Source organism: Argiope bruennichi, chromosome 5 (genome assembly GCF_947563725.1).
Source record: "Argiope bruennichi chromosome 5, qqArgBrue1.1, whole genome shotgun sequence".
Taxonomy (NCBI): Eukaryota; Metazoa; Arthropoda; class Arachnida; order Araneae; family Araneidae; genus Argiope; species Argiope bruennichi.
Genome location: NC_079155.1, coordinates 61,902,856 through 61,928,492, shown reverse-complemented (window position 1 = coordinate 61,928,492; position 25,637 = coordinate 61,902,856). Strand labels below are relative to the sequence as shown.

General features: G+C 29.7%; 1 protein-coding gene and 1 non-coding gene across 3 annotated transcripts in view; both read right to left on the bottom strand.

Moving 5' to 3' along the window:
* Positions 1–7,301: 7,301 nt before the first annotated feature.
* Positions 7,302–25,637, bottom strand: part of LOC129969287 (acidic mammalian chitinase-like) — a 50,602-nt gene continuing 32,266 nt past the window's right edge. For both annotated transcript variants that reach the window (XM_056083788.1, XM_056083789.1), the window contains exons 6-9: positions 17,777–17,906; positions 16,467–16,634; positions 11,818–11,937; positions 7,302–7,957 (exon numbers count right to left, since the gene is read on the bottom strand). In XM_056083788.1, the coding sequence (XP_055939763.1) occupies positions 7,826–7,957; positions 11,818–11,937; positions 16,467–16,634; positions 17,777–17,906 (550 nt within the window). In that variant the 3' untranslated portion in view covers positions 7,302–7,825. The remainder of the gene's footprint in view (positions 7,958–11,817; positions 11,938–16,466; positions 16,635–17,776; positions 17,907–25,637) is intronic.
* Trnah-gug (transfer RNA histidin (anticodon GUG)) lies at positions 22,886–22,957 on the bottom strand. Its single transcript has one exon. It is a non-coding gene; the product is annotated as a tRNA-His (tRNA).

Here is a 25,637-nt window from a genome sequence, read left to right as displayed (position 1 = left end):
TATTTCCTTCATACAGTCTGTTTTGACATGTATAAAAACGATTATTGACAACAGAATAAAAGATATTAAAATGGTCTTTCATTTCTTCAGATTATTAAAATATAACATTGAGGTGGGATGGTTCTGCTATTCCTTCAGTATTTCTCTTATTCTTTTAGTAATGCAGTGAATTTATATATATAATAACTGATTTTTTTTTCTTTATTCATCATTATTAGCTGCTACTAAATACAATATTGGCATAATATTTATACTAAAAGGTGAATAGTAAAGTATTAACTAGTGATAATATTTATTGAAGTTTAAATTTTAAATATTAAACTCAAAACTTGATGTTTAATTTTTTTTAATGCCTGTTTACAGGATTAAAAGTGACTGATAATAACTGATAAAGACAATTATATATAAAACCTGAGACTGAATGCCTACACTTTGGTTAAAAGTTTCATAAATATCCTATTTTTAATGTAACTCATTGAGAAAGTATAATTTAATGCGAAAATATGTTACGAAAGTGTAACAATTTTAAGATTTTTTTGTTTTCTCTTATTGTCTGAGTTCAATATAGCAATTAGTGTAAGAATAATTATAACATGCAGATATTAAACAAAATTTTTCATTATTTTGTTCAGCTATGTAGGAATGTGATTCTTTCATGGATCCACAGTTTTCATAGAAGTAAAGAATCTTGCATTGTCATTTCAAGGGAAATCTGCAGTATTAACAAGCAAGCATTCTTTTTTTTATTAGCAGTAGATATGAAAGCAGAAATAATTTTATCTCTGGCATTACCTAAAATATCAGTCATGCAACAAATAAAAACCAATGACTTAAATATTATATATTCCTATTCTAAAAATCTTTATCTAAATTAATATTTATGTGGCTATGATACTTGCTATTGGAAGTAAGAAATACCAAGTAAAGTTTTTATGTTCGAATTTAAAATTAAGTTTCTGGAAAGTATTAGCCTACCGTTATTTTGAGAATTTTTAACAAACTGAAAAAAAGTGAGATTTCACTCTCAGCATTTATATGTTTTCAGAGAATAGTTTTTGCTATAAAAATTACAAATTACAGAAGTATATTATATGCTGTCCTCTGTGCATTAAAAAAAAAAAAAGAATTAATGTAAAAATTATTTGAAAAACGTTGAATCCTGATATAATATACAAACGACTAATTACATATACGCACGCGCAGATAAATAAAATAAAAATAAGTATTGATAACAGAAGAGAATATGAAATTCAATAACTGCTCCAGTGTATCACATTCTTTGAGAACAAGTTTATCCCCCCCCCCCCGTCTGAATAGAAATTCTGAGTGAAAGAGAAAAAGCAAACGGAACAGAATTTTACGGAAATCACTTAGATCATTGTTAAAATTAATACCTAAATATGTTACGATACGATCGAAATGATCTACAACTAATTTCCAATTTTCAGAATACACTTAATTTTGACAATACTCGGAAATTTTATTTTTGACTTCCACATCCAATACAAATTTGGATTTATTTGATTCTTCTAATATTTACAGTGGGTATTAAAAAAGTTTCCATGCGTAGCTGGAAATGAAAGTTTAATTTTTGACACAAAATACTGTGCAAGGAAATTTGAAATTTGGTTTTAACACAATTTGGTTATGAATATTTTAAAGGGGAAAATTAAATATGTAAATTAAAAGAAACAAAATATAGAACAAAGTTTCTGTGCGGTATTTACATAGTACATAGAAGATTGTTTTCACGCTGACTAACATACATTTAATGATCGGTAGGCCCTCCTTTTGGCTTTTATTACTTCAAGCGTTGTGACATCACTCCCACTTTTTGTTGTTGTTGCTCTTGGAGAAATATTGTTCTGAATGGCCATTTTGAATTCAACCTTGTTCTTTGTGTCATATTTTTTTTTTTTAAATTAATGACTGATTTCTTCCCATAAATGGTTTTAAAATGGTTAATAAATTTCTTCCCTATAAGGTTTAAATCGGAGAGCTGTGAAGCTGTTTAACATGATAGAGGCACCACTCTAGACAAATCTTGGAGGTGTACTTAGGATCGTTGTCCTGTTGAAATGTAAAGTCAGTTCCAAGAGACAGTTTTTCTGCATTGGTTAAAAATGTTTTGTTTTAGAATGTCAAGATACATGCACTTATCAACATTTCCTTCTTTAAAACATGAATTTCCGACACCAGCCCCCCCCCCCCCAACTATGATCCCGCTGCCACCGTGCTTCACAATCCCACATAAATTCTTACTTAGCATCTGTTGCTTTGGTTTCCACCAGACCATAACTCGACCACCTGATCCATGGATATTAAATTTTGATTCATGACTAAAAAGGGCCGAGAGGCTTGCTTACATGCTTCTTTGCAAACTCGGGACACTTTTTTTTTTTCCTGTTGCAGAGACTAATAGAACACATCCATTATAACCTTTTTTTTAATAACATTTCTCGACATCTGAAGCATGATTAATGGTGCAATCAACCATTATATCAGTTGCCAGTTGAGGTGCACTAATCTACGGATTATCTATTATTTTGCACCTTACGCATGATATTTCTTTTATGCAAGCGATTTAACATCGGAGGTCTTCCGGATTGATTTCTATCCTCAAATGTTTGCAGCTCACTGTATCTTTCAATAATATATTGCACTGTAGACTTTGATTTGTTAGTAATTTCACTAATTCTTTTCATAGATAATCTATCTTTTCGCAACCGAATCATTAACTGTCGAATGGCTTTCGGAGTTTCCATTTAACTGAATTTAAACAACTGTTTGCTACGTGTGTTCTTCACTCTGACAAACTTCGAATATTTATTGTGAGTCAGTTGTAAAACACGTCAGGAAGAATTTGCATATTGCGTACGGAAACTTTTTTTTTTTTTGCATGACACTTTATCATTTATCTTAAAAGTTGCAAAAAGATTAGCTGCGTTTTGTAAAAAGATAAATTTATTATGAAACTCCCTTTTAACGATTCATATTAACCATAAGTTAGTTTACAAAGATAAAATGCAAAGATTAAAAATTATACTAGTTTATTTTTATTTTGTCTTCCGTACGGAAACTTTTTTTACCCGCTGTATAAGGAAGATAATTTGATAGTGAACATTTAGATTTCATTTTCCTAGGTCCACTCTACTGCAGAATTAATTTATAATAGTTTTGCCTGAAGATCTTTCGATTCAAGTGCCAAATTATTGTTTCAGTTTTTGTACTGTGATGCAAGTAATCGCAATCTAGAACTCGAAGCGCATAAATCTAAGAAAAGGCCAAAATATAGTTTTTTTCCCTCCTCCTTGTCAAATTACAAAATCTTTTCATCCTAATTTTTCCCCTTTACTTTTGCAAACGAGTGATTTCTTTATTTTACAAAACCGATTAACTAATTGCACGGCATTAAAAAATGCCAATGATGAGCTACAAATCATTCCTGCATGTAAAAATTTCAATATTCATGCAGGAACGAATATGAAACCCTACTTTGCCTTGGCAAGATTTTTGAGAGCATTAAGGTGCACGTGGCATCTCCGGTCTTGCACAGAAATAGTTGTGAGTTTGTGACATAAAAATATTTAATATTTTGTTGAGAAAATGAATAAGAAATTTGCTTGATCAGTTTTCCTGCTTTTCTTTTTCACACACACATCCTAAAAACCATTAGACAATATGGCCTGTTCGCAGTTTAGGGTATCCATTCCAATCGTCCTAGAACTACTTTCTAAACCATTTACTATGTTGATGGTAATCCAGTTGGAAGAAAATTATTTGCCGGTGTTGTGGCCTAGGGATAACGCCTCTTCCCCGTGATCTGGGCGTCTCGGGTTTGCGTCCTGGTACGAGCATGGTTGCTCCTCACCCTGTGTTCTATCTGTGAGGTGTGTGGAAGAACCTCTCTGTAAAAAGGGGTTGTGTAAGCGAGTGTGTGAGTGTTCGTATGAGCTAGAAGTCAGACTTCTGCCCTCGGTGCTCAGGGGCCTTTACCCTCAGAAGCTACTGCACAAACTTAGCTTAAATCGCTGATTTCGTCAGCGGGCTTGTTATTTATGGCAAGTGCCATAAGTAACAACAACAAAAGATTATTTTGTTAAGGATTAAATCTTATAATGTTAGTATTTTGAGTAAAGATACATACTGTTGGGAAAAGATTATGGTGCGTAAAATTTTTTAGTCTTTTTTATCTTATTTTGTAAAATATTCTGTAATCAAAAATTTCCTCAGACTTCTCTTCTTTATCCATTCATGAAAAATTCGAAAACCGTTTTAAATCCCCCAAATAATGGGTGACTCTTGCTTTGAATGGCTAACGTTTGGTTTAAATTAAAGAAATTCATAGTCACATAACAATGGAATGGTTTTGTTTATAACATGAGTGCGTCTAGGATATTCCACTAAGCATGGCAATAGTCATGCTTAGTGGAGTTTGTTAGACCGAGAGACTATAAAAATTCAGACTTCATACTATTTTCAACAGCACATTTATTAACTTGGATAATTTTAAATGTATATTTTGTTATTTGAAACATTTTTCCAACTGGAACCGTTGCCACAAGTGAGTTGTCTCAGCTCTGCTTCAACATTTGGATCTATCTGAACGACTGTCGTTACGATAGTGGAAAGTTGGAAACTGGTTGTATTCATAACGTAAATTCCATCATTGAACATGTAATATGATTTACCATTACTATGCTTATCAGGAAAGCTAAAACCTGCTTTCTTATCAGACAATTTTTTTATCCATATAATCTTAATGCCTATCGGTGGGATAAGCATACTTTTTAATGACATGGAAATTAGCTATTAGGCAGTGATTGGAATAAATAACCTATACCACGCATATAATATAAAACAAAAATGAATAAAATCTTAAAATGTGAATTAAATGTCAACGTAAAAATTTAAAATGTAATATATTTTTTTAAAAATTTACACTTGGAAAGGAATTAAAAGGGAAATGCATTAATGCTGCAGATGTGCAGCAATTCAGTTGCACAGTGAAGACATCTTGTAAATCTAATATTAAGTTAACCTAAGTTGTACAAAAATATATAAAATAGCGGGGGAAAAACTGAAATCCAAAGATACTCCAATCAGCTAAATAGATTTAGTAAGAATTGTTTATAATGTAGTATTTTCCATACTTAATATTATCCATAGCTTTAATATATATATATTCTTTAAACAAAATTGTTAACAAAAAAAATATGTTGAATAAATTTTCAAAAAAAAAAAAAAATCTTTTTTTAATTTTATTTATTATTATTATTTTTGGATATTACTTATTTTATTTGATGTTGAGGGGTAAAAATGTAGATAAACATTACGAAAACATAAATTCTCATAGTTTATTACGCTCGAATACAAATCAATTTTAAAAATCGACGTAATTGTAGGCATTAATGGTTATTTATAAAATCTGCTAGTTTTTTTTAAATGAGTTATTAGCACATTTGTACGGCATAAAGTCTTACTGGAACTTAGTGATAATATGTATCATTAAGTATACATATGATAATATGTAATTGTCAAGTAATATTTAGAAAGAGAACATATTCATTTTCATGTTTCAATTCTGAAATAATCCGATTTGAAAATTTATAATGATTTTATCTTTCAACAGAAAAAGCGTACAAGAATTCAAATTAATGTTCATATTATTTAAATCATTAAAAAAATACATATTGTAAATAACAATAAATACAGTTTCGGGAATGCATTATTCAGATTTTTGCTGCATAGAGCTGGAAAAAAAAAATGAAATAGTGTACACTGTTTGCTAACATTATTCACAAGAAGTAGATTATTTGGAGGGGGTGGGGGACTTGTTAAGTTAGGTACAAGTTCCTAACTTTGAAACTTCATGCACGGGATATTGAATTGGAAAATTGTATAAAGAAAATAAGTATTGGATAATAATAAAGAATATAAATATTGGAATTATGTAAAGAGTTGATAATTGAATGGAATCTCCCGCAATTTTAGCTAAATATTGAAAGTGAATTAACTGTTTGACAATGGCTACTTTCAATTGAAACTAATATTTCATTTTGCTTTTGAAACAAACCCGGACTATTTAAGTAAAATGCTTAGTTTAGTTTGGCAATTCTTGCACTGTGGTTCTTAATACCTCAGTTGTCTTGGGATTCCCCTTCCCTTCTCTGAGGAATTTCTTTAAAAAAGAAAAATGTCCAAATCTTTTGTTTAGGAAACATGAAGATGCGAGCATTCTATCTTTCAATGATCAGTTATGTCTAAATGTCATCCCTTAACGTTAATCAGTTAAATATTTATTCACGAACTTTGAACGAATTACAAATACATTATGATAGCGTGAAGATTTAAACCATTGTTGAAATTTCCAGTTTTTGAAAAACCAAAAAGGTCTTTCTAAATTTTCTGTGTAATCGCATATGTTCTTTAATTCAGTGAGGGGCAAGATTTAAAATATGGAGCATTTCTGATTCGGAAATTATGTTTAATTTATATGCCATATTTAAGAAGACTATAATGTGTATTTGAAAATATACCCTTTTATATGAAAAAAAAAAAAAAAAAAAGTCCGTTTATTTGATGGATTTTGTCAATGATTCAGTTAAAAAGCGAGGAAAAAATTATTCTTAAAATTTTAGACATATATTTATCTACTCACACAGTTATCTGAAATTTCTTTGTAATCAAATTATGTTGATATTAAGAAACAAAACCTTGTTTTTGAAATGAATGTTTTTCTGTTTCAGAAATCATTTAATTGTTTTTTGTAAAGTGGCTATTTTTGGACTTTGCTGCATAAAAACGAATTAGTAGAACATTTTCGTCTGAATGTTTGAAAAATACAAATTCTTGCTGCATTTCATTTCTTTTTCTTCCGTTGTGTGATTTGTACGGACTAGCGTTTGACACCATAAATTGGTTTGAACCTTTCATCATAAAAAAAAATTACACACTCATTTTTGTTATGTTATAGGTAAACGCGAAAACAAACTTATTATGCTATTATTCTTATGCAAAAACTTTTTTTTTTTTTAATTAAGAAGAACTTTCTGTATGCATAAATAATTTCGAAAAGCGTAATCAGTTAATTTTCCCTTCTATAAAACAAAATGTTTGGGCGATTTAAATTAAGTACAGTGATATCCATATATAATCATATGATGTTTAAAAATCGTCATATGATTAGTTGAATTGATGTAAGTCTTGGAATATTATAAATGTGATTTGGAAACACTTCTTTTTAGTAGTAAAATTTATTAACACAATATCCAAATTAAAAAAAAAAGTACATAGCATCTGAATGACACACAAACATTTCTTGTTCTTTATGTATAAAACATCACGATTACAAAACAAGTGAGTATTCTTATTTGAATAAATTAATATAGTAACGACAATACAACAAAAATATTCATGTTCTGACTAGTAGTGTACAAAATAACAACATACACTGAATTTTTTTCGCATTCTAGAGTAGAATTCTTTAAGAATCTTGTCATTAACTACATAAAAAAAAATATACTGGCACTTCTAAACCTCATTCAAAAATGATAATTGTCGATAGTTGGCAGGTTACTCTAAAACATTTGCGAAATGTAAGTTCGGCAACGACTTTCCATGTTGCCATAATTAAGCTGTTGAAATGGCAAGGAATGTTGAATGTCATTTTATAACAAGGTCAATTATTTATCAAACAAAATTATCTTATAAAAACACATTCTATGCCTAGTTATTGATTTTTCTCAAGATATTTGTCCAAAAGATTTAATTCACATAAAAATAAATAATTTCCTTTAGATTTTTCTACCATATTTTCCTCTCTTTAAAATATCATCTTAGTAACTGCTCGCGTAAGAGGAAATTTCGTAGAATTGTCACACGTTGCATTCCAGTCGTCATTATTCAAATTGAAGATCATGATTCCTCCATATCCTTCATCTTTGACCCAATGGCTCTGAAAAAATAAACAACATTTAACTAAAAATTAATGGATTTTTTTTTAATATGTATGTTTAAAATTTACATTTGACATCAAAACCATTCAAACATTTTTGACCCAGGGTCCGATAATCTGGTTGTCGTGGCTGGTTCATGAGTGCTTTCAATAAATAGGCAAATAGAAAACTTAACAGATTTATTTCAGATTCGTTCGAGTTACTCTGCTCCGTAACTCCTTCTCCTCCAAGAGCCAACACTCGAATGACATCACTCTTTTTAATTACACTCGCGCTAGTTGCCTAGCGCCATCTATGAACGTTTATTTCCTAACGCTTCAAAATCCAATCACTACACTGGTATAATTGAATAAATATTATAATCTCTTGTTCTTTGCTTTTTCACTTAGAAGAAAAATTACTGCTAATGAGGTTTTAAGTGCCACCGATATCTGTCGTGTATGTAGCCCGGTAACTTTAAATTTGCAGTTGTGCTTTGAAGGCCTGAACGCTGATATGGTGTGAAATTTGGAGATTGAGAATACAGATGAAATGTTATTCTAATGACGATTCAAAATTAGTTTGTCCCAAAATAGCCTATAACTTTTTTTTAAAAAAAGATGTATTAATTTAAACTGAAAACAAAAGTTTAGTTATATTAGGGTGTCCCAAAAGTTTCTTTCTCATCGCGCTATGAATGGCCTTATCTGGCTCTGCTTGTGCAAACATGCAGGCTTATCTATTAGCCGTCTATGCCACAATCTCTTTTAAGACTTTCATCCACAGCATTAACATGGGTAGAGAAAGGCAAAATTTACGGTATGGAGACGGCATCACTGGTGACTAGACTTGGATTATATATGAAAATGTGCATAGAAAACGCTCTTGATGTGAGTACAATAGGCCTTCAACTGTTGCAAAGCCGGGACTATATCCCAAAAAAGTTCTTTTGTCCATTTAGTGGGATTGGAAAGATGTAATCTTCTACGAGCTCCTTCCACGAGGTGAAACAATAAATTCTACGAAATACTGTCATCAACTGAAAGCTGCCATAGCAAAAAAAAATTGCCAGAATTAATGAATTGACGAGGAGTTGTTTTTCATCATGACAACGCGAGACCACATATTGCGTTAGTCGGAAGGGATGTTTACCGCATCCTGCATACACTCCAGATCTCTCTCCATCCGATTATTACTTCTGTCTGTTCTTAAAAATTTCTTTTCACGATAAGAGCTTTAAATCCATCAGCTGAATAAAAGCGCGCCTTGAGGATTATTTCTTGTGCAAAATGCAACAATTTTGGAAAGAAGGCATGATGAGGTTTCCTGAGAGATGGAAAAAGGTAATAGAGCAAAAGGGTTCTTATGTAACAAAATAAATAATATATTAAACAGTAAATATTATGTATTCATTTCATATTAGAAATAGGAAAGAAACTTATGGGACTCCCTAATATTAACGTTCCGTTTTAAAGCAACATGAAGACTATTTTGGTAAGAACCGTGTAATCTTAAAACGTAGTCAAATGATGAGGATGACATCTGAATGGCAACCACACTCTCTCTCATACTTCTTCAACAAAGTTAATTTACATTAGAACTGCTTATACTGCGATTCTTCGATGGAATCGAGTTTCAACCTTGGAACCCTCCATCCCAAAGCCTTTCCACGGGTTCACCAAATCATCGGAAAAAGATATCAGTTTCTATGAAACTCCTAGTTAATATATTTATAACCAGGAGTTTAATACTATTTCTTTCGTCGACATTTTTTCAGAAATGAAGCGTAAATATAAAATTTGTCAGTCTTTTGGTGTTAACAGTCCAATATTAAAAATCTGTCTTAATAATAAAAAATAATGTGTGACTGGCATCATTAAACACAAAACTGCCAAATTGGGCCGATATATACTTTTATGTGCATCTAGGAGCGAATTCTTTTAAAATTTTAATCGATAAGAAAATTATCAAAATTTTGATGTCTTTCACTTGTAAATTCTGGACAAAAATGATTCCTACATACCAACTTAAAATTCCAAAAATCAGTTTTTAACGATACAAATTTTACTGCTAGATAGTTTTCATTCTAGTTTAAATAAATTTCCAAAAATATTTTATTTATTATTTTTAGAATAATATTTTTCTATGTTGCGATGAAATTCAATCATTTTCCTTGTTTATGTAAACATTTAAATGTCTTTCTCTTCCATTGCAGAAAGCAAAATACATCTCATAGGGAATGTTCTTTTTTTTTTTTTTAATTTCATCAATTTTTCTGTGAAGTTTATTAAAGAAATACTGTTATAATAAGTATATTAAGAAATATAATCAATAAATTCAAGAATAATACATATATTCTAATTCAGTGAATGTATTGGACGTAAAATGTGCCTTTTTAATGCTATTGCTTATATTACGCACGTTCATGTTAGTAAGCAGAACAGATGCAAAGCTACTCAAATTCTGTATATTACAATTATAAATGTAAAATTATTTTGTCACTGAGTCCATGAATATCAGGACAGATATGAAAAAAAAAAAAAAAAAAAAGAATATATATCAGAAAACAAGCTGGTTGCTAAAGACGGCTAGTGAAACAAAAAAGTTGAAACGTTAATTCCATATTATTGATTACCTTTTGCAGTCAACTGTCTCATTGGTCCTTTTCAATAATGCTATTTTTTAAGACTTGCAGCTTTCATAAATTTTGTCTCAAATTTCGAAATAAAATCTAAAGTATTTCTAACGGTTTGAAATCTGTTTACCCACATCCTGTACATTTCGAAATAGCTAAATGCAATCTATTTAATTCCTTCACATTCAAAATATCATATAAAGTTTAATCTTTATAAGATATTTGTAGAGATAAAGCACAGATCTTTTTTTTAATTTATTACTAACCACTTTTGATGATCAGCTGGTTCCCCAGGCATATTGGTTATATTTAATTTCAGTTAAATTGTTTAGATATAACTTCATATTCAGGATACAGTGGAATGTCAAATATTAATGTTGCGTTCCTTTAATTGTCTTATATATGCTCTGTTCATTTTGTGCATGAATATTTCTAATGGCAGTCATTCCTATGACAGCAGTGTTTAAAAATGTAAAAATCTTCTACATTTCGCGTTATTGTAACCACTTTTTTTTTATTCCTCTTGAAACCTACACAGATATTAAACAAAATCCTTCTTAATCAGCTTTTAATAAAGGAAGAAAATCACGTGATTAAATATAGATAAAACATTGAAAATTGTTTGAATTTTAGGGTAACAATATAATTAATTATTGAAAATTAGACTATAATTTTTTTAAATGACCTAACTTTATGAAAAATTTGCGTGACTATTAAACTGGTATCTTAAAAAAATAATTTTTAAAATTTTGAAATTTTATACTATTTATTTATTTATTATTCTTTCAATTATATTTTTGGGAGTTATTGAGGAAAAACGCAAAAATTAACTTAATTTTTAATTAATATAACGTTTTTAAAAAAATCGCCCCGAGGTGAACATTCCCATCTTCCTAGATATATATATATATAATATACCAAATTTGGTTGCTGTAGGTCAAACAGTCTGGCTTATTGAGCGCCAACACGCACAGACAAGCATTCAACTTTATTATTATTCGAAATTTTTATTTTCTCAAAAAATGGATTATCGAATTTTTGGTATTCACCCACCGATTTTGTCATGGCTCTCATCAGATAAACCACATTCACCTGCATCAACAAAAGTTAAATTTAGTTATTAAAAATAGTATATTTTTTTAAATTATGTATTTTTATTCAAAATTAATGCTTTCATGAAAATTCGTATAATTTTTGCTATTAATATATTATTTGCAGAATTTTAATAGCAGATATTACGCTTACTTTAAAAGACACGCTGTGTTCGTTGTCATAAGCAATCCAGTTGTGTCCAAGGTAGGCGAAAGGTACCTTCGTTGATACATCAAAGATCTGAGTTGCTCCAGCTTTCAGAAATCGACAAACCTGAAAAGAATTACAGTTTGTTAATAGATTGTTTGCAGCCTGATTAAACAAAGCTATTTTATTTTATCATATATATCATATTTATATATACGAAGTAAAAATCCTTAGACAAACTTTAAGAGCAAACCAAATATACACAGATGAATCACTTTTGTATCGCATCATGTAGTCTCGAACCTTTATTTATGACGCTAAAACAATCGCTGTGTCAGTAGCAAAATGAAAAAATTAGCATGTCAGATAAAATCTCTTTAAATAATAAAAGAGAATGGGTATATGTTGACGCTCTGTTGGGTAAACCATTACTCTTAGAACCAAATTTAACCAAGTGCGCTTAGATATCAGCAAAATTAATGTCGTTTGCGCTTTTGAAGAAATTATAGAACGAAAAATAAATAAATGGTAATCTAATTAAGCGACGCATTCTAATCAAAATCCAATAATTTTTGCTGGATGACCAAAGATGTATTTGTCCTTACGCTGCTTTATAGATATTTTTTTCAATACAGTTCTTCTTCACTGATCAGTTATTGAACATACACATTTGAACTGATCGACCAGTTGCGGAGTAATTGTAAAGAAGATATTTCCTTTGTTATCTCACCAAGCTGTTAATATAAGTCTTTGTTAATGAAGATGAGCTTCGAATTTTGTTTGTGTTGGTGCCACGATCTTTTCGATTGACATTTTTGTAAACTATTTGTTTTCCATCTACAGTAATCACGCATTTCAAAAATGGATAATTTAATTGCATTTTATTGATAAATCGTGCATATCAATGCGTTTTGGTAAGGTAACTCTTTTAGTTCATGGGGAACCTGAAATTCGTAATTTTTTTCCCCCACGGCAATATTATTTTAGCGCTTTTGAACGCTTCTATGGGAAACAAAGTTTCAGAACAATCTCATATGTATTCTTATGAGGATCGACATTGCGTATTGCCTGTATTTAGCTAGCATCACCCCTGGATGACAGAGAAGTTGCTCATCTTTGAATGATAAAGCACCGAAACGAAACTTCGGATATCAAATTTGTTATTAGTATTCATTTAATGTTTCATTCGGTACCATGTGCAGCGCCTATTTTCTTATGAGCTTGAGAAACATCTTTTCCTTTGCAAAAGTAAAAATGTTAAACGTAATGAAAGTTTGTCCTTCCACCTTTTTTAAAAAAAAATTTATATAAAAAAAACCCTTATTTATCTGATCGATACGAGACTTACGCAGATTGCCTGTTTAATTATTATACCAATTTCAAAATAATAATACGTGTTTAACTTTTCGAATATTTAAAACTACATAAAACAAAAATTCTTTCTTAGATATAAGTGAAAATTGCAATTATTTAGTTGGCAGTTTTCTAAATAAAATATAGGTTCGAATTGTTAGTCTGCAATTTTGCACACTGTCATCAGGAAGTACCATATAAATAAAAGGTTCTATGTAAAACAATTACATTACATGCTACTTTTTCTTATAATATAGGGTGTTCATTAATTATTGTCGGGGTTTCCGTACCTCATAACTTTCGAATAAAAAATATTACGCAAAAACCGATTACGTATTCGTAAAGTACAACTCAAAGAATTTTATTAATGATATTAAAGTGTAAAGCTTGAACAATTTGCACTTTGTAGGCATTCAGCTGAAGGCGATTATGTATTCGCAAATTCGCTGAACAAATTATGACTTTTGATAATCGTGCGGGTTCTCCGAGCCTCATATTCTACAGTTATGTTTATTCACTTTTTCTGACACATGAAAAGTGGATTCGTCACTGAAGAACCATTTCCGAAGGTAATTTTCATCATCCTCAATTCGAGTCAAAATTTGTTCAGCGAATTTACGAATACATAATCACCTTCAGCTGAATGCCTACAAAGTGCAAATTGTGCAAGGTTTACACTTTAATATCATTAATAAAATTCTTTGAGTTGTAATTTACGAATACGTAATCGGTTTTTGCGTAATATTTTTTATTCGAAAGTTATGAGGTACGGAAACCCCGACATTAATTAATGAACACCCTATATAAAAGATATGTTTAAAAAATAACTCACTCTTGTAGAAAAAAGTTTTTTAAAAAAAGCTATTTTATTGGAAAATATCGCCTTCAGCGGAACTTTCTTTTTATGTATCAGTTACGTTTTGATTTATTTTTATATTCATCCTAGCAGAACTTGGGTTGATTCACTTTTAAAACCGGAAACCCTTGAACTATTATTAGGGTTACCCTTGGTTTCTTTTCATCGGCAGTTCAGTGAACTTAGGCAGTTTCTAACAGCAAAATAAAGATAGGAATTATTTACATACAGTCATAATGGCCAAACTTATCTTTATGTAGTAAATGGTGAATAAAGATTGTTTATTTGTTAAAATTATCTGTTCCTACCAAAAAAAAAAAAAGAGTAAATGTATTGATTATTCCAAGAAATCAATTTACAATTGTGTTTTTTCGAAAAGAAAAGTGAACTTTTAAAAAAGATATGCGTTATTAATATTTAAATTGCCATAAGTATTTGTTCTTGGACTTTTTAAATCAGCTTGGAAGCTTCTAATTCAGCTAATCTTTTTAATTCAGCTTTAAAATTTTGTATTCAATTTTTCATATGCACTAGAACTCTGAAAAGCTGTACAATTCTGTACAGCAAAATCTGTACAGAGCTTAATGGTAATAGAATAGTTAAAAAATTTAGAGCTTCAAATATTTAGTATGTAAATTTAACTGAAAACTGATTTCATAGAAAGCTGCCTAGAAATTAATTCAAGAATTATTAGTTTTTAAATTCCATAAATTTTATTCCATTTTATAATTCATAAACTGTAGCTATGGATTATAAAATATATTGAAAAATAAATAATAATAAAAAGTTTTAAACATATTTTTTATCAGTGCAGCAAATAGAAATATCTTTTGTCAAAAATTAAGCAATATTTTAAATAAAGTGAATTGTTATTATAAGAAAAAAAATACTGGATATTCATAATATTTTAAAATATTTTATAAATGTTCCTATTTAGTTAGAATATTTCTATCAGAATCTGATGCTTTTATAGTTTTGTTTTGACATCTAGATTTTTTATTGTAAAGTTAATTAAATTGAAAAGAAAGTAAAGACTATTAAAAGGTGAGAAAATTTTATTAGAACAGAATTAAAATATTTACTAGAATTAGAATAACTATTTTATGTTAACTAGAATGTTTACTATTCTAGTCGAATAATAAATATTTATATATATTACACTCTTAGAAATCTAGATTATTAATTAAAACGTAATTTTATTTGTAATGAAATTAGATTATGAATTTAAACTTAAATGAAGCCTGTCCATTTAATTTAGTAATTTGATTGTATTACTCTGCCACCAAAGTGATTGTGCTCAATTCCTGTAAAGCATAAGATGTTTACGTTTTTTTTTTTTTTTTTTTGAACATTGAATATCATTAGATATAAAAGCAAAAAATAATCAATATTAAAAAAGAGCACTTTTATCAGTATATTGAAAAAAAAAAAAAAGGAAGTTTTCTAATAAAAAAAATCTGATAGACAAAATGGAAATTATAAAAACTTGAAGAACAGGAAACAATTATAGAAAATTATACAACCACTATAAATACCATACGAAAAAAAATCTTAAAAATTTGTTAAAAATTAAAATAAATTACAAATTTTGTAACGATTTTGATTTATTTAAAGTTTGACTCTTTTTTTTTATTTCCAAATTTTTGATAAAAAAAGGAATTTTGCTTCATTAATACACTAATAAAAAGTGTTTAAATTTTTTTAAATATATTGATTATTGTATATTAAATATATATAACATATATTGATTTTTTATCTCTATTTTTATTTTTATCAATCACAGAAGAAGTTAATACTTCCAAAAATTATCATGAAATCTAAAGTATTAAAATTCAATTTCATTCACAGCAGATGAAAGGGAATCAAAATCATTAAAAAATTTGACCTCAAGAATTCCCACATTTAAGGAATTACTCTCTCCCCCCCACACACACGGATCCAACAATACTATTTTGGAGATAATGTTTATGAACTCAAAAATAATAAAAGCTGAATGGATAAAATCTGGTATCTGATCTTAGTCCCAAATTTGTACATATTTGTCAAATTTTGGACATAATCAGTCAGTAAAATCTATCCATATGTATATAAACACCCTAATTCACCAAGCAAGATGGATGAAATTTGGTATATAGTTTTAAAAGTTTTAGCAATAATTATAGATTCGTATTAATTTTTGGAACTGACTGTCTATTTAGCTGTCTGTTCGTTCTCACGTGAATGCGTTAGCTAAAAAAAAGTAAAATGCAAAACAGATTAATTTTAGTGCATTATCTGTACTTATTTATATTACGCAGTTAAATGTACCATATTTCATAAACATGTGGTAAAGTCGAAAAGAGAAACAAAAACCTTTAATTATTTGCTACATATAGTTCATTTTTCACTTCTTTAAAATTACAGAAAATAAAATGCTCTGTCCGATCATGTAGCGAGAAGTACTGACCTGGGGATATGTGAGCTTTCCTTTGCCAAGACCTGGTCCGAGAGCTGGAGCGTCGATGGAGTGCAATTGCGGGGATTGCAAATGGTACGAGTGAGCATGAGTTGGTATGCCGAGCATTATCTTCTTTCTTGGCATGCCGCGAGCTTCCCAAAATGCTGCAGCCCATGCCTAAAAACGACAAACACATTGAATGAATTCTTGTGTTACCTTTTCGAATAAAGGTAATAAAGATTCAATGGCTAACAGATTCAATTTTATTACAATGTTGTAAAAATTGTTTTAAAGCTTAAAATATATATATACTTTCAAAATTTGTGAAAATTAGGAGAAAAAACTAAGTTGTTATCAATAAAAAGTTATCAATAAATATCAAGTTATCAATCAATCAATCAATATGAAGTTAGTTATCAATAAATTCAAATTTTAAAATTGTGTAACCATGCATAATCTTCCAGGCCATGCGATAGCATATTATATAGTTTTGTGCCATGAAGTTAAGCTTGATTCTAAATTAAAACTTTAAAAATAGACCATCCTGAGTTATAGATCTTTGTCGAATTTTGGATCCAATCAGTGCAACGAAAATATCCAACATGTATAATCAGTTTATTTCACTATATTATGAGCACAAAACACGCCATATTGTGTCAAATCCAACCATGGATTGACTGTTTGTCGATATGACTAAACATGTAAACTCAGTAATTCAAAAACACAATGACTTAAATATATCAAATTTGCTATGTGATTTTGTGCTTACATGTGCAGTTTTGAGTCAAAGTTTTGGTCCAATCGGTTGAAAAAAAAACGTGTCTAAAACAAAAATTCGACTTTTGGATACTATTAACGCATGCCAGTGATTAATCGCTAAATAGCTCGCCAAGGATGACTCGATAGATTCAGTAAAGCTAAATTTAAGCCAAAACTAATATATCGTAACTATTCTACGCCAATGCCATGTAAGGCGTTCTTAGTATGACAGTTTATTAAAGTATACGAGAAAGTTTTAGGGAGACTACTTCCGCTGGGTTTCTGTGAGGCTTATTAAAAAAGTCCCATAAAATTATATTTGCTTTTCAATGCAGAGTTTTATCATACAAAACATCCCTATTATTGTTTAATTTTTGTTCGATAATGAAAGATATATTAGGAACATACACAGGACTATTTTTCTTTACGTTTTGATATACCTTGTAGTTTTTCCCATTTCGGTCGACTTGAGTTGCCATTGAGTATAGATAGAAAAGTGCCAACTTGAAGAAGCTACAAAATAATCTTAAAGGTTTGAAAAATGATTCTTTTCTACTTACACCATTAAGATAGTAAATCATTCGGTTGTCGCTGTTCCTGGTGAAAAGTGGACTGTGATGCGCCGTGAACGGGTAGCTGGGACTGTACATTTGGAAATCGTAGGACATCAGGTTCACGAAGTCAACTGCTCTGGAAGGAAAGGAAAGAGAAGAAATGAAAGGCAATTTTTTTTTTCTTTTTTAAACACAAGAAATTTTGAGTTAAATTGAATATTAATAATGTGTTGTGATGCTAGTTCTTGTCTTATATTTTTTTTCTCTTTCGTTTTGAATGAATGAAAATTGAACAAAGAAGTAATCCTCCCTGTAACCGTCTGATTTGAGGCTCAGCATTGTCAAGAAATAACTGAGTTCATACTAATTAAATAATTTCTTAAACAGTGCTACTTACTCTTAAAAAGTAATAACCGTCGGTTTCATTTGATTAGGCTTATAAATTTTTAATAGACCTATCCATAAAACATTAACAAAAATCTGGGAATAAAATTAAGTTATCGTTTCAAAACAAAGTATTTATTCATCTATTAATTATTTTTAATTACAATATAGATAGATTGACTGGTTCAAATCATAAGATAAAAAGGAAAATGTAAATTTCAACATGTGATCGTTTTTAATATTGTTAAAAGTGGTCACATAGTAATTCATATTTGCTAAGCTTACTTTCAAAAATAATTCATACAATTCTCTGTGGTAATTTTCATTAAAGTTCTTGATATTTATTCTCTTTGGATATTCAGCTGGGATAGAGGGAGAAATCCCTACCTTTCTCTCTCTATCTCTCTCTATTCTTCACCAAAAAAAGTTAAAATTTTATTATTATAACCGTCCTGCTTCGTAGAGTGAAACTTAAGTAATTTGAATTGCCATGATAATAATAAAAATTCGAATTATCCAAAAACTCAAATTAAGGGGAAAAAAACTGAATACAGCATGAGAAGAAGACAATTTTTAAACTGAAACTGTCGATGATATTTTTTATATTAAACAGTCAAAAAATAATAATTTATAAAAAAATCAATAAGTAATTTAATAAAAAAAAGCAATGGTAATAATAATAGAAAATTTTTATAAATAGTGATTTCTATAAATATATGAAAGATTTTAAAGCGTAAACCGTATACAGTACTTTGAAAATCAATAGTTCAATCTTGAAAACTAATAATATAATTCACAACAACATTTTTCTTGTGAAAAAAAAAATCCATGAACTATTTTATTCCTTTTTTTTAATTGAATGCATTTTGCAACAGAAAATTCCTATAGCAAATTAAGGACTTCAAAAATTATTCACTTAGACTCTCTAAAATAATAAGACCGTGTATTTTTTAATTAAATTAAATGTTCGGAAATGGGAAAAAAATAATACAATCTTTTGTTTTGAGTTCGAAATAATCAATGTAAATTTGAATTCAAGATGACATTGCAATATTAAGAGGATAATAAATTCAAAGGATCGTAGGAAAATTCTAATCACCGACGAATTCGAATTAAAAATATTGAAACTGATTTACACAGTTTTCGTCGTTATACTAAGATGCGTAAAAATTGCCGTAGTAAAAAGTCTAGGGAAAACGCCCATTGATTTTATTGATTACTTATACAGATTTATAGATCTATTTTTATGATCTTCTCCCCAAATCGGCATATGAAATATATAGATAAAAATAAGAATTAGGTTCTGATGAAATTTTACGAAATACGAATGTTTCAAATGAAATAGAACTGGTTGTTATTTCCATGGCAACCGTCGTTCTTGTGACGTACGATCATAAGACCAAATGAAATGATTTGAAATTTTGATGACCTTCGAAATGGTCTTATTTAGTCAATCCAAAAAGAGTTTTTCTGAATTTCTTATTTATTTTTACAAATTTTCTTTCTATAGTTCTTCATGGAAATATCTGTTGCCCAAAGCAATCACTATAATGCAATAATTAATTCTAAAATTCTGAAGAGTTAGCATTTTTTTTTTCCCCTGTGATATTTTGTAAGTAGGTCTATTCTTTGAAGATGGCTTTGAAATGCATATTTGAAACTGAATTATGTAATGTCGAAGTCACATGATAAATGTAACTGTTCATGTCATGAAATATTGAACTGCATATTCTATCATGGCACATTCTATTCGTTTTATTTACTCCTGCAAGATCTATGATGGTTTCAAAAATTAAATTGTTGGGAATTTAATGTGGAATACTTTTAGTTTTGCTTTATTATTTTATATTATCATCGCTTTTTAAGCATATGCTGTGGCGATTTGTCCACAGGGCTGAAGAGCTGCAGCACCCCTTGAAATTATATTATAAAGTTGCATTTTTGATTTTTTAAATCTGATTTACTAAATTTTTGCATTTTGGGAATTAGATGCTTTTGACTTACTTCGTCACTCTAAGTGTCCGTTTGTCAATGAAAAATTGAAAAAAAAAAAGTAAAGTGAAGGAAAGAGAAAATAAAACAATGAACAAGAGGAGGCAGGCCGAGACTAGTCGGCCGATAGCCCCTGAAAGCTTACCTCGCAGACAATTGAAGACTTAAAACCAACTCTACTTTTTTAATTCTACTATAAAACGTTCTCTACATTTGAATTTTGAGATATTAGAGCTATAAATTCCACCAGAATTATTTTGAATTGCGATTAACTAATATCGCTTTCTCTCGCTTTTTTTTCTCACTCCCATTCAAATTTGTCTTTGTTTTCCCGCTGTTTTCCTTTCTCTCTCATCTCCCTACCGCCCTTTTTCTTTTTGGCTGTTTTCTTGATTTCGGTTTCGCTTCTTCTTTCCTTGACGGAAACGTATTTGATTTATTGGATATTCAATTTCTTTTCTTCGAGATGGCTCTTCGAAATGATATACAATACAGTTTTCTCAAATATTGTTCAATTGAAAATCTTTGCAATGAAGGATAATTTGTTAATAATTATTACATGAAAAAATAAAGATTGCAGTTCTATTAAAAATTGTATTTTAGTAGTTTCCGCTGTGCGAAAGATCTCGGAAGAAAAAAAATACAAGTAGAATTTGAATATTGTTCAAATGTTTCCAAGTAGGAAAATCCATTTACAGTGGAAATTTCATTGCTAAATTTATTCTAAATATTGTTGGACATATGAGTATAATATAAAAAAATGCATTATTTTATTTCCCATTTTACTTTAGGGAGGAGATGGTGTATGAACTGTCGATAATGTGGATGATTTACATTATCTTCCTAAAAAAAATAGAAAAGCTCGAAAATTTTGAAAAGTATTTAAGCAAAAGTAAGAGCAAATTTCAAACCTGGTATGCAAATTCGTGATAAAAATTTTTTTGTGAATTTTTGAGATTGTAAACCTCCATTAATTATGTGAAGAATATTTTGCAACTGACCTTGTAATTTAAGGCCATGGTCAGGTAACGAGGGCGATACTTGTGTCTGTATCCCCCTCTAAAAGCATGCATATCAAACCAATGGGAGAATGTTTTGCTCTCGATGAATTTAGTGTGCTGCTTATTTTTGAGATGACAAGCCGCCATTACTTTTTAAGTAACCTTGTAATTTAGGACCGTGGTCAGATAACGAGAACGATACTTGTGTCCATATCTTCCTCTTCAAATATCCACGTCAAATCAATGGGATGGTGTTTTATTTTTGATAAATTTAGTGTATGCCTTTCCTAGATACACATATGATTTTCTACAGAATTTTATATCGAACCAGCTACCTTCCGGTCACGAAGCTGAGATTCTGCCACGAATGCACCTGACATCATGAATATGAACTGATTCTATTGTTTCAAATTTGAAATAGTTATTGATTTGCATAAACAGTATTTTGCTTCCTATTCTATGCTGTTAAGAATTTATGCCTTTTATATCGTTATTCAGAGAATTGTTTTTCTTTTTTCATAGGAATTAAAATGTATATGAATAGCTTAGAATTGAGAAAACTTTTATTTAAATAAAAATCTGTTTGTCAATCTTGTACATGTACAGAAAAAATCAACTGTAAGTGTTGAATGTGTGGCGGATTGAGATGCGCGAGGATAGAACCTGGGACCTTGTGGTTCGCAGCCGAGTAACATGACCAGGATACAAAAGCAATTGCTCGGGTAGCGTAGCTGTTAACTGGCTTATAATTTTTTACCACAAATGTACGAAAATATGTTAAAAAGTTTTCAGTAAAACGGATAATCCGAAAATTTTATTAATTTTTTTTAATCAAACGCTTAAAATGCGTTTATAATTCTAATTAAAATTACCGAAAAAAATTAAAATTTCTGTTTTCTAGAATATGAAAATGTTACAGCATCTAAACAGTAAAAATAGAAAATAATGTATCGATAATTTTTATGGCTACATTTAATAAATTTTAGAAGAGCAGATACTGATTAAAGAGAAGAAAAAATTATGGATTAATATTTTATACATTTAAAATTACAAATTGATTTTTAAATAATTATCATCATTAGGTTTTTAAGTCTTAAAATGAATTAAAAAATATTTTTTACAATTTAAAAAAATGTTTAAAATTATTTTTGAATTTGAAATTTATAAAATTATTTGAAATAAGTTTATCTAATATATACAACTTAAATAATGTATGTGCTATCCATATATGATATTAAAACAAGTGGTATAGTAAAAAGAATATAATAATTAGATTCATAATCAAAACAAATTATTGTTGATGATGTCGTGTCCGTGTTACCACGGAAAGGGGGTGCAGTAGCTTCTGAGGGTAAAGACCCCTGAGCACCCGAGTGCAGAAGTCTGATTTCTATCTCATATTATGATGAAACTCACACATTCGCTTGCACAACCCCTTTTTACGGGGGGGGGCGCATTCATACACCTCACAGATAAAACACAGATGAAGAACAACCATGCCTGAACCGGGATTCGAACCCAGGACGCCCAGACAAATTATTGTCCTATATTCAGATTTGAAACTGTACAATAATTATAAAGGTAATTTAAATTTAAAGAATGTACAATCAATGGAAATTTATAAAAAATTACATGTGATGGAAAAGTGACGCGTCAGATGAATTTAATTTGATAAATTCAGCTAATAAAATATAATTTTTGTACAATTAATTAAATTAACATTTAAAAAATAATTCTTTGCCGTGACCAGGATTCGAACCTGGGTTATTGCGGCCACAACGCAATGTACTAACCACTATACGATCACGGCTACAGAATGATATGAGTAAGAAGACTTGGCATCCGCATAAAGAAGATATTCGCTCTACTTTCATATAAAAAAATGAAGGTGTGGTATCCAAGCGTGACACACTGATAGTTTCCCAGAGGGGGAAAAAGAACGGCACGAGAAAAAGTCTCAAAGAAAGAATCATTTAGATGCAATTCCACCCCTCCCCTTTACCTTACAAGAGTTTTAATACGCTTACAGTAGACTCCCGATTATCCGCGGTGCGGATTATCCGCGCCTGCCACACAAAGTTTTTTTTTTTTTTGACTGATTTTTTTTAAAAAGGTGCAGTTTTACAGTTATGCTTTTGTAATTACATAATACATTACAGTATTAAAACAGTACATATGTATTAATTTTTCTGTGTATCCTTGACGCCTCTCGTAAATACAAAGCACTTTTCTGTTTTCATTAACAAAATGCATTTTAGGTTAGTTTTGAGTGATATACTAAAATATTAAGCGTTAGTTAAACATTTCCTGCTGCTTATTTTATGTTTTATTGTACATAAAACGATTTTTCAAAGTTGGAATGACTGTTTTCTCTTTTGCTATACCCGTTTTTAGCGTTTTTCGGATTATCCGCGATTTTTGTTATCCGCGGCGGCTGCGCCACCCAATTCCGCGGATAATCGGGAGTGTACTGTATTTGTATTTTCATGCCATTTAAAACCCTTTAGATAAAGCCAAGACTTTGGAAGTATAGGAAGAGAATTTGAACATTATTACATGCTCTCGTCTCTTTTCGGTTGGGCAATTATTGATTAGACAAAGTAAGCAATTTTGCCTTTTTAAGGATTCTGTATCTTCGGATAATTCTTTTTTTTTTTTTTTTGCGATAATTCAGGTTAATTTAATTTTGTGCTTTTATTTAATTTAAAGTGTTATGCATTGAAACTTTATAAAATTAAAATTAAGTATAGATTGAATGTTGCAACTTTATTCGAAGAAAATTAGTTTCGTTTTTTCAGATAATGTAGTTTTTTTTTTATTGTTAATGGATTAAATTATGAATGAACAGCTCTGGTATTTGGCATATGTTAAAAAACTTTTGTAATAACATTTTTTTTTTTTTTTCATTTTGCTTGAAATTATTTTTAAGTTTAATTCTTTTATATGTCAGACATAGTAAAGAATTCTTGTAAAAGTGGCCCTCAATTAAACATTTCATTTATTTACATTTACTATACAGTACACTCTCGAGTATCCGGTTCGCGACTATCCGGCCTAGTTTTCTTTTATCGTCATTAAATGAGGAAGGCAAGGAGTAGCAGAAGCAATCATTCTATTAAAGACTTTTTCAAAAAATAAACATTAGGATTAACTTTTTAGGATTAACTTTAGGATTCTTAGGATTAACTTTTTATATCCGTGTAATCATTTATCAAAAAAAAAAAAAAAATCAGTCTGAGTCAAGAATTAGGCCTACGATTTACTTTAAATTTCATTTATGTTTCCCGCATTTAAGTTAAGCATTACAGAATTTTCCATTAAAATGTGAACAGTTTATATCCTTTAACTTTCTTCTTTAATAAATTCTTGCAACTTGCTGGGCAGTATATAAACATATATAAACTACCAGTACAGAGTATTCTATTTTAACTCGACATGTTACCGGGATCTGCTTTTATGTTTAAACGGGCCGCGGCTGCGTTCACATTCTACATGGCTTTAGATAAATGGAAGACTTAGTATACAATAAGAAGTAAGAAAATATGTATTACGTTATACGTTTGATATAAAAATTTTGTCTTCTTGTATTGGTGGGCAAAGAAATGAGTTCAAAAAACTCCGGATTATTCGGTCTTTTTGTTATCCGGCCTGCCCTTCCGCCACATTAGGTCAGATCCTCGGAAATGTACTGTATTTGTAACTTAAACCTGCTTATAGAGAGATTGTATCAAAACAGATAAAAATAAAATGTGTTTTTAGAAAAGTGAAAAGGGGTTTCTGAATACCTAAAGGGTCCTGCAGGCTGTAATCCGGATCTGGTTGCAGCACTATACAACGATTATTAATTGAATATTTTGTTTATTTCACAAGCAGAATATAACTCTTGGAATGTTCAACATATATGTGTACGAAGTTGGTTTGCTTCCACATACTCTTGGTTTTAATCACAGATACCCTTGTTTGTTTTCATTTGGTTATACTAAAATCAGTTTTTAAAAATATCACGAAAGCTATTGTGGGATGGATCACATAATTTTGGAATATTATCAGATTACAAAAAAATAACAAACGATACGTCGCTCCTTCTTTAATTTCCGCATACACCAAAATTAGAATAATTCACCCGTAGCATTAGATACAGTTTTTAATCCAAATGAATTACACTTTTTCCTGGACAAAGTACAGACAACAACAGCTTACGCAATTTTATTGGCACAAGTTGTTTGCTTGGCTATCCAAAGCTGACCTCTAAGTTTATATTTAGAAATGTTATCGGATAAGGAATGGAGGGAGGGTGAAAGTTTCAGCATCGATTTTACACGCTCAAATAACAAGCTATCAACATTAGATGAAAAGTGAAAATCAAAAAGCCGTAGAGCTGTTTACACGTTCACATAACAAGCTATTAATATTAGATGAAAAGTGAAAAAGCTGTAGATATAAAAATCTATAAAATGAGCTGTGAAACATAATGATAAACAAGGAATAAA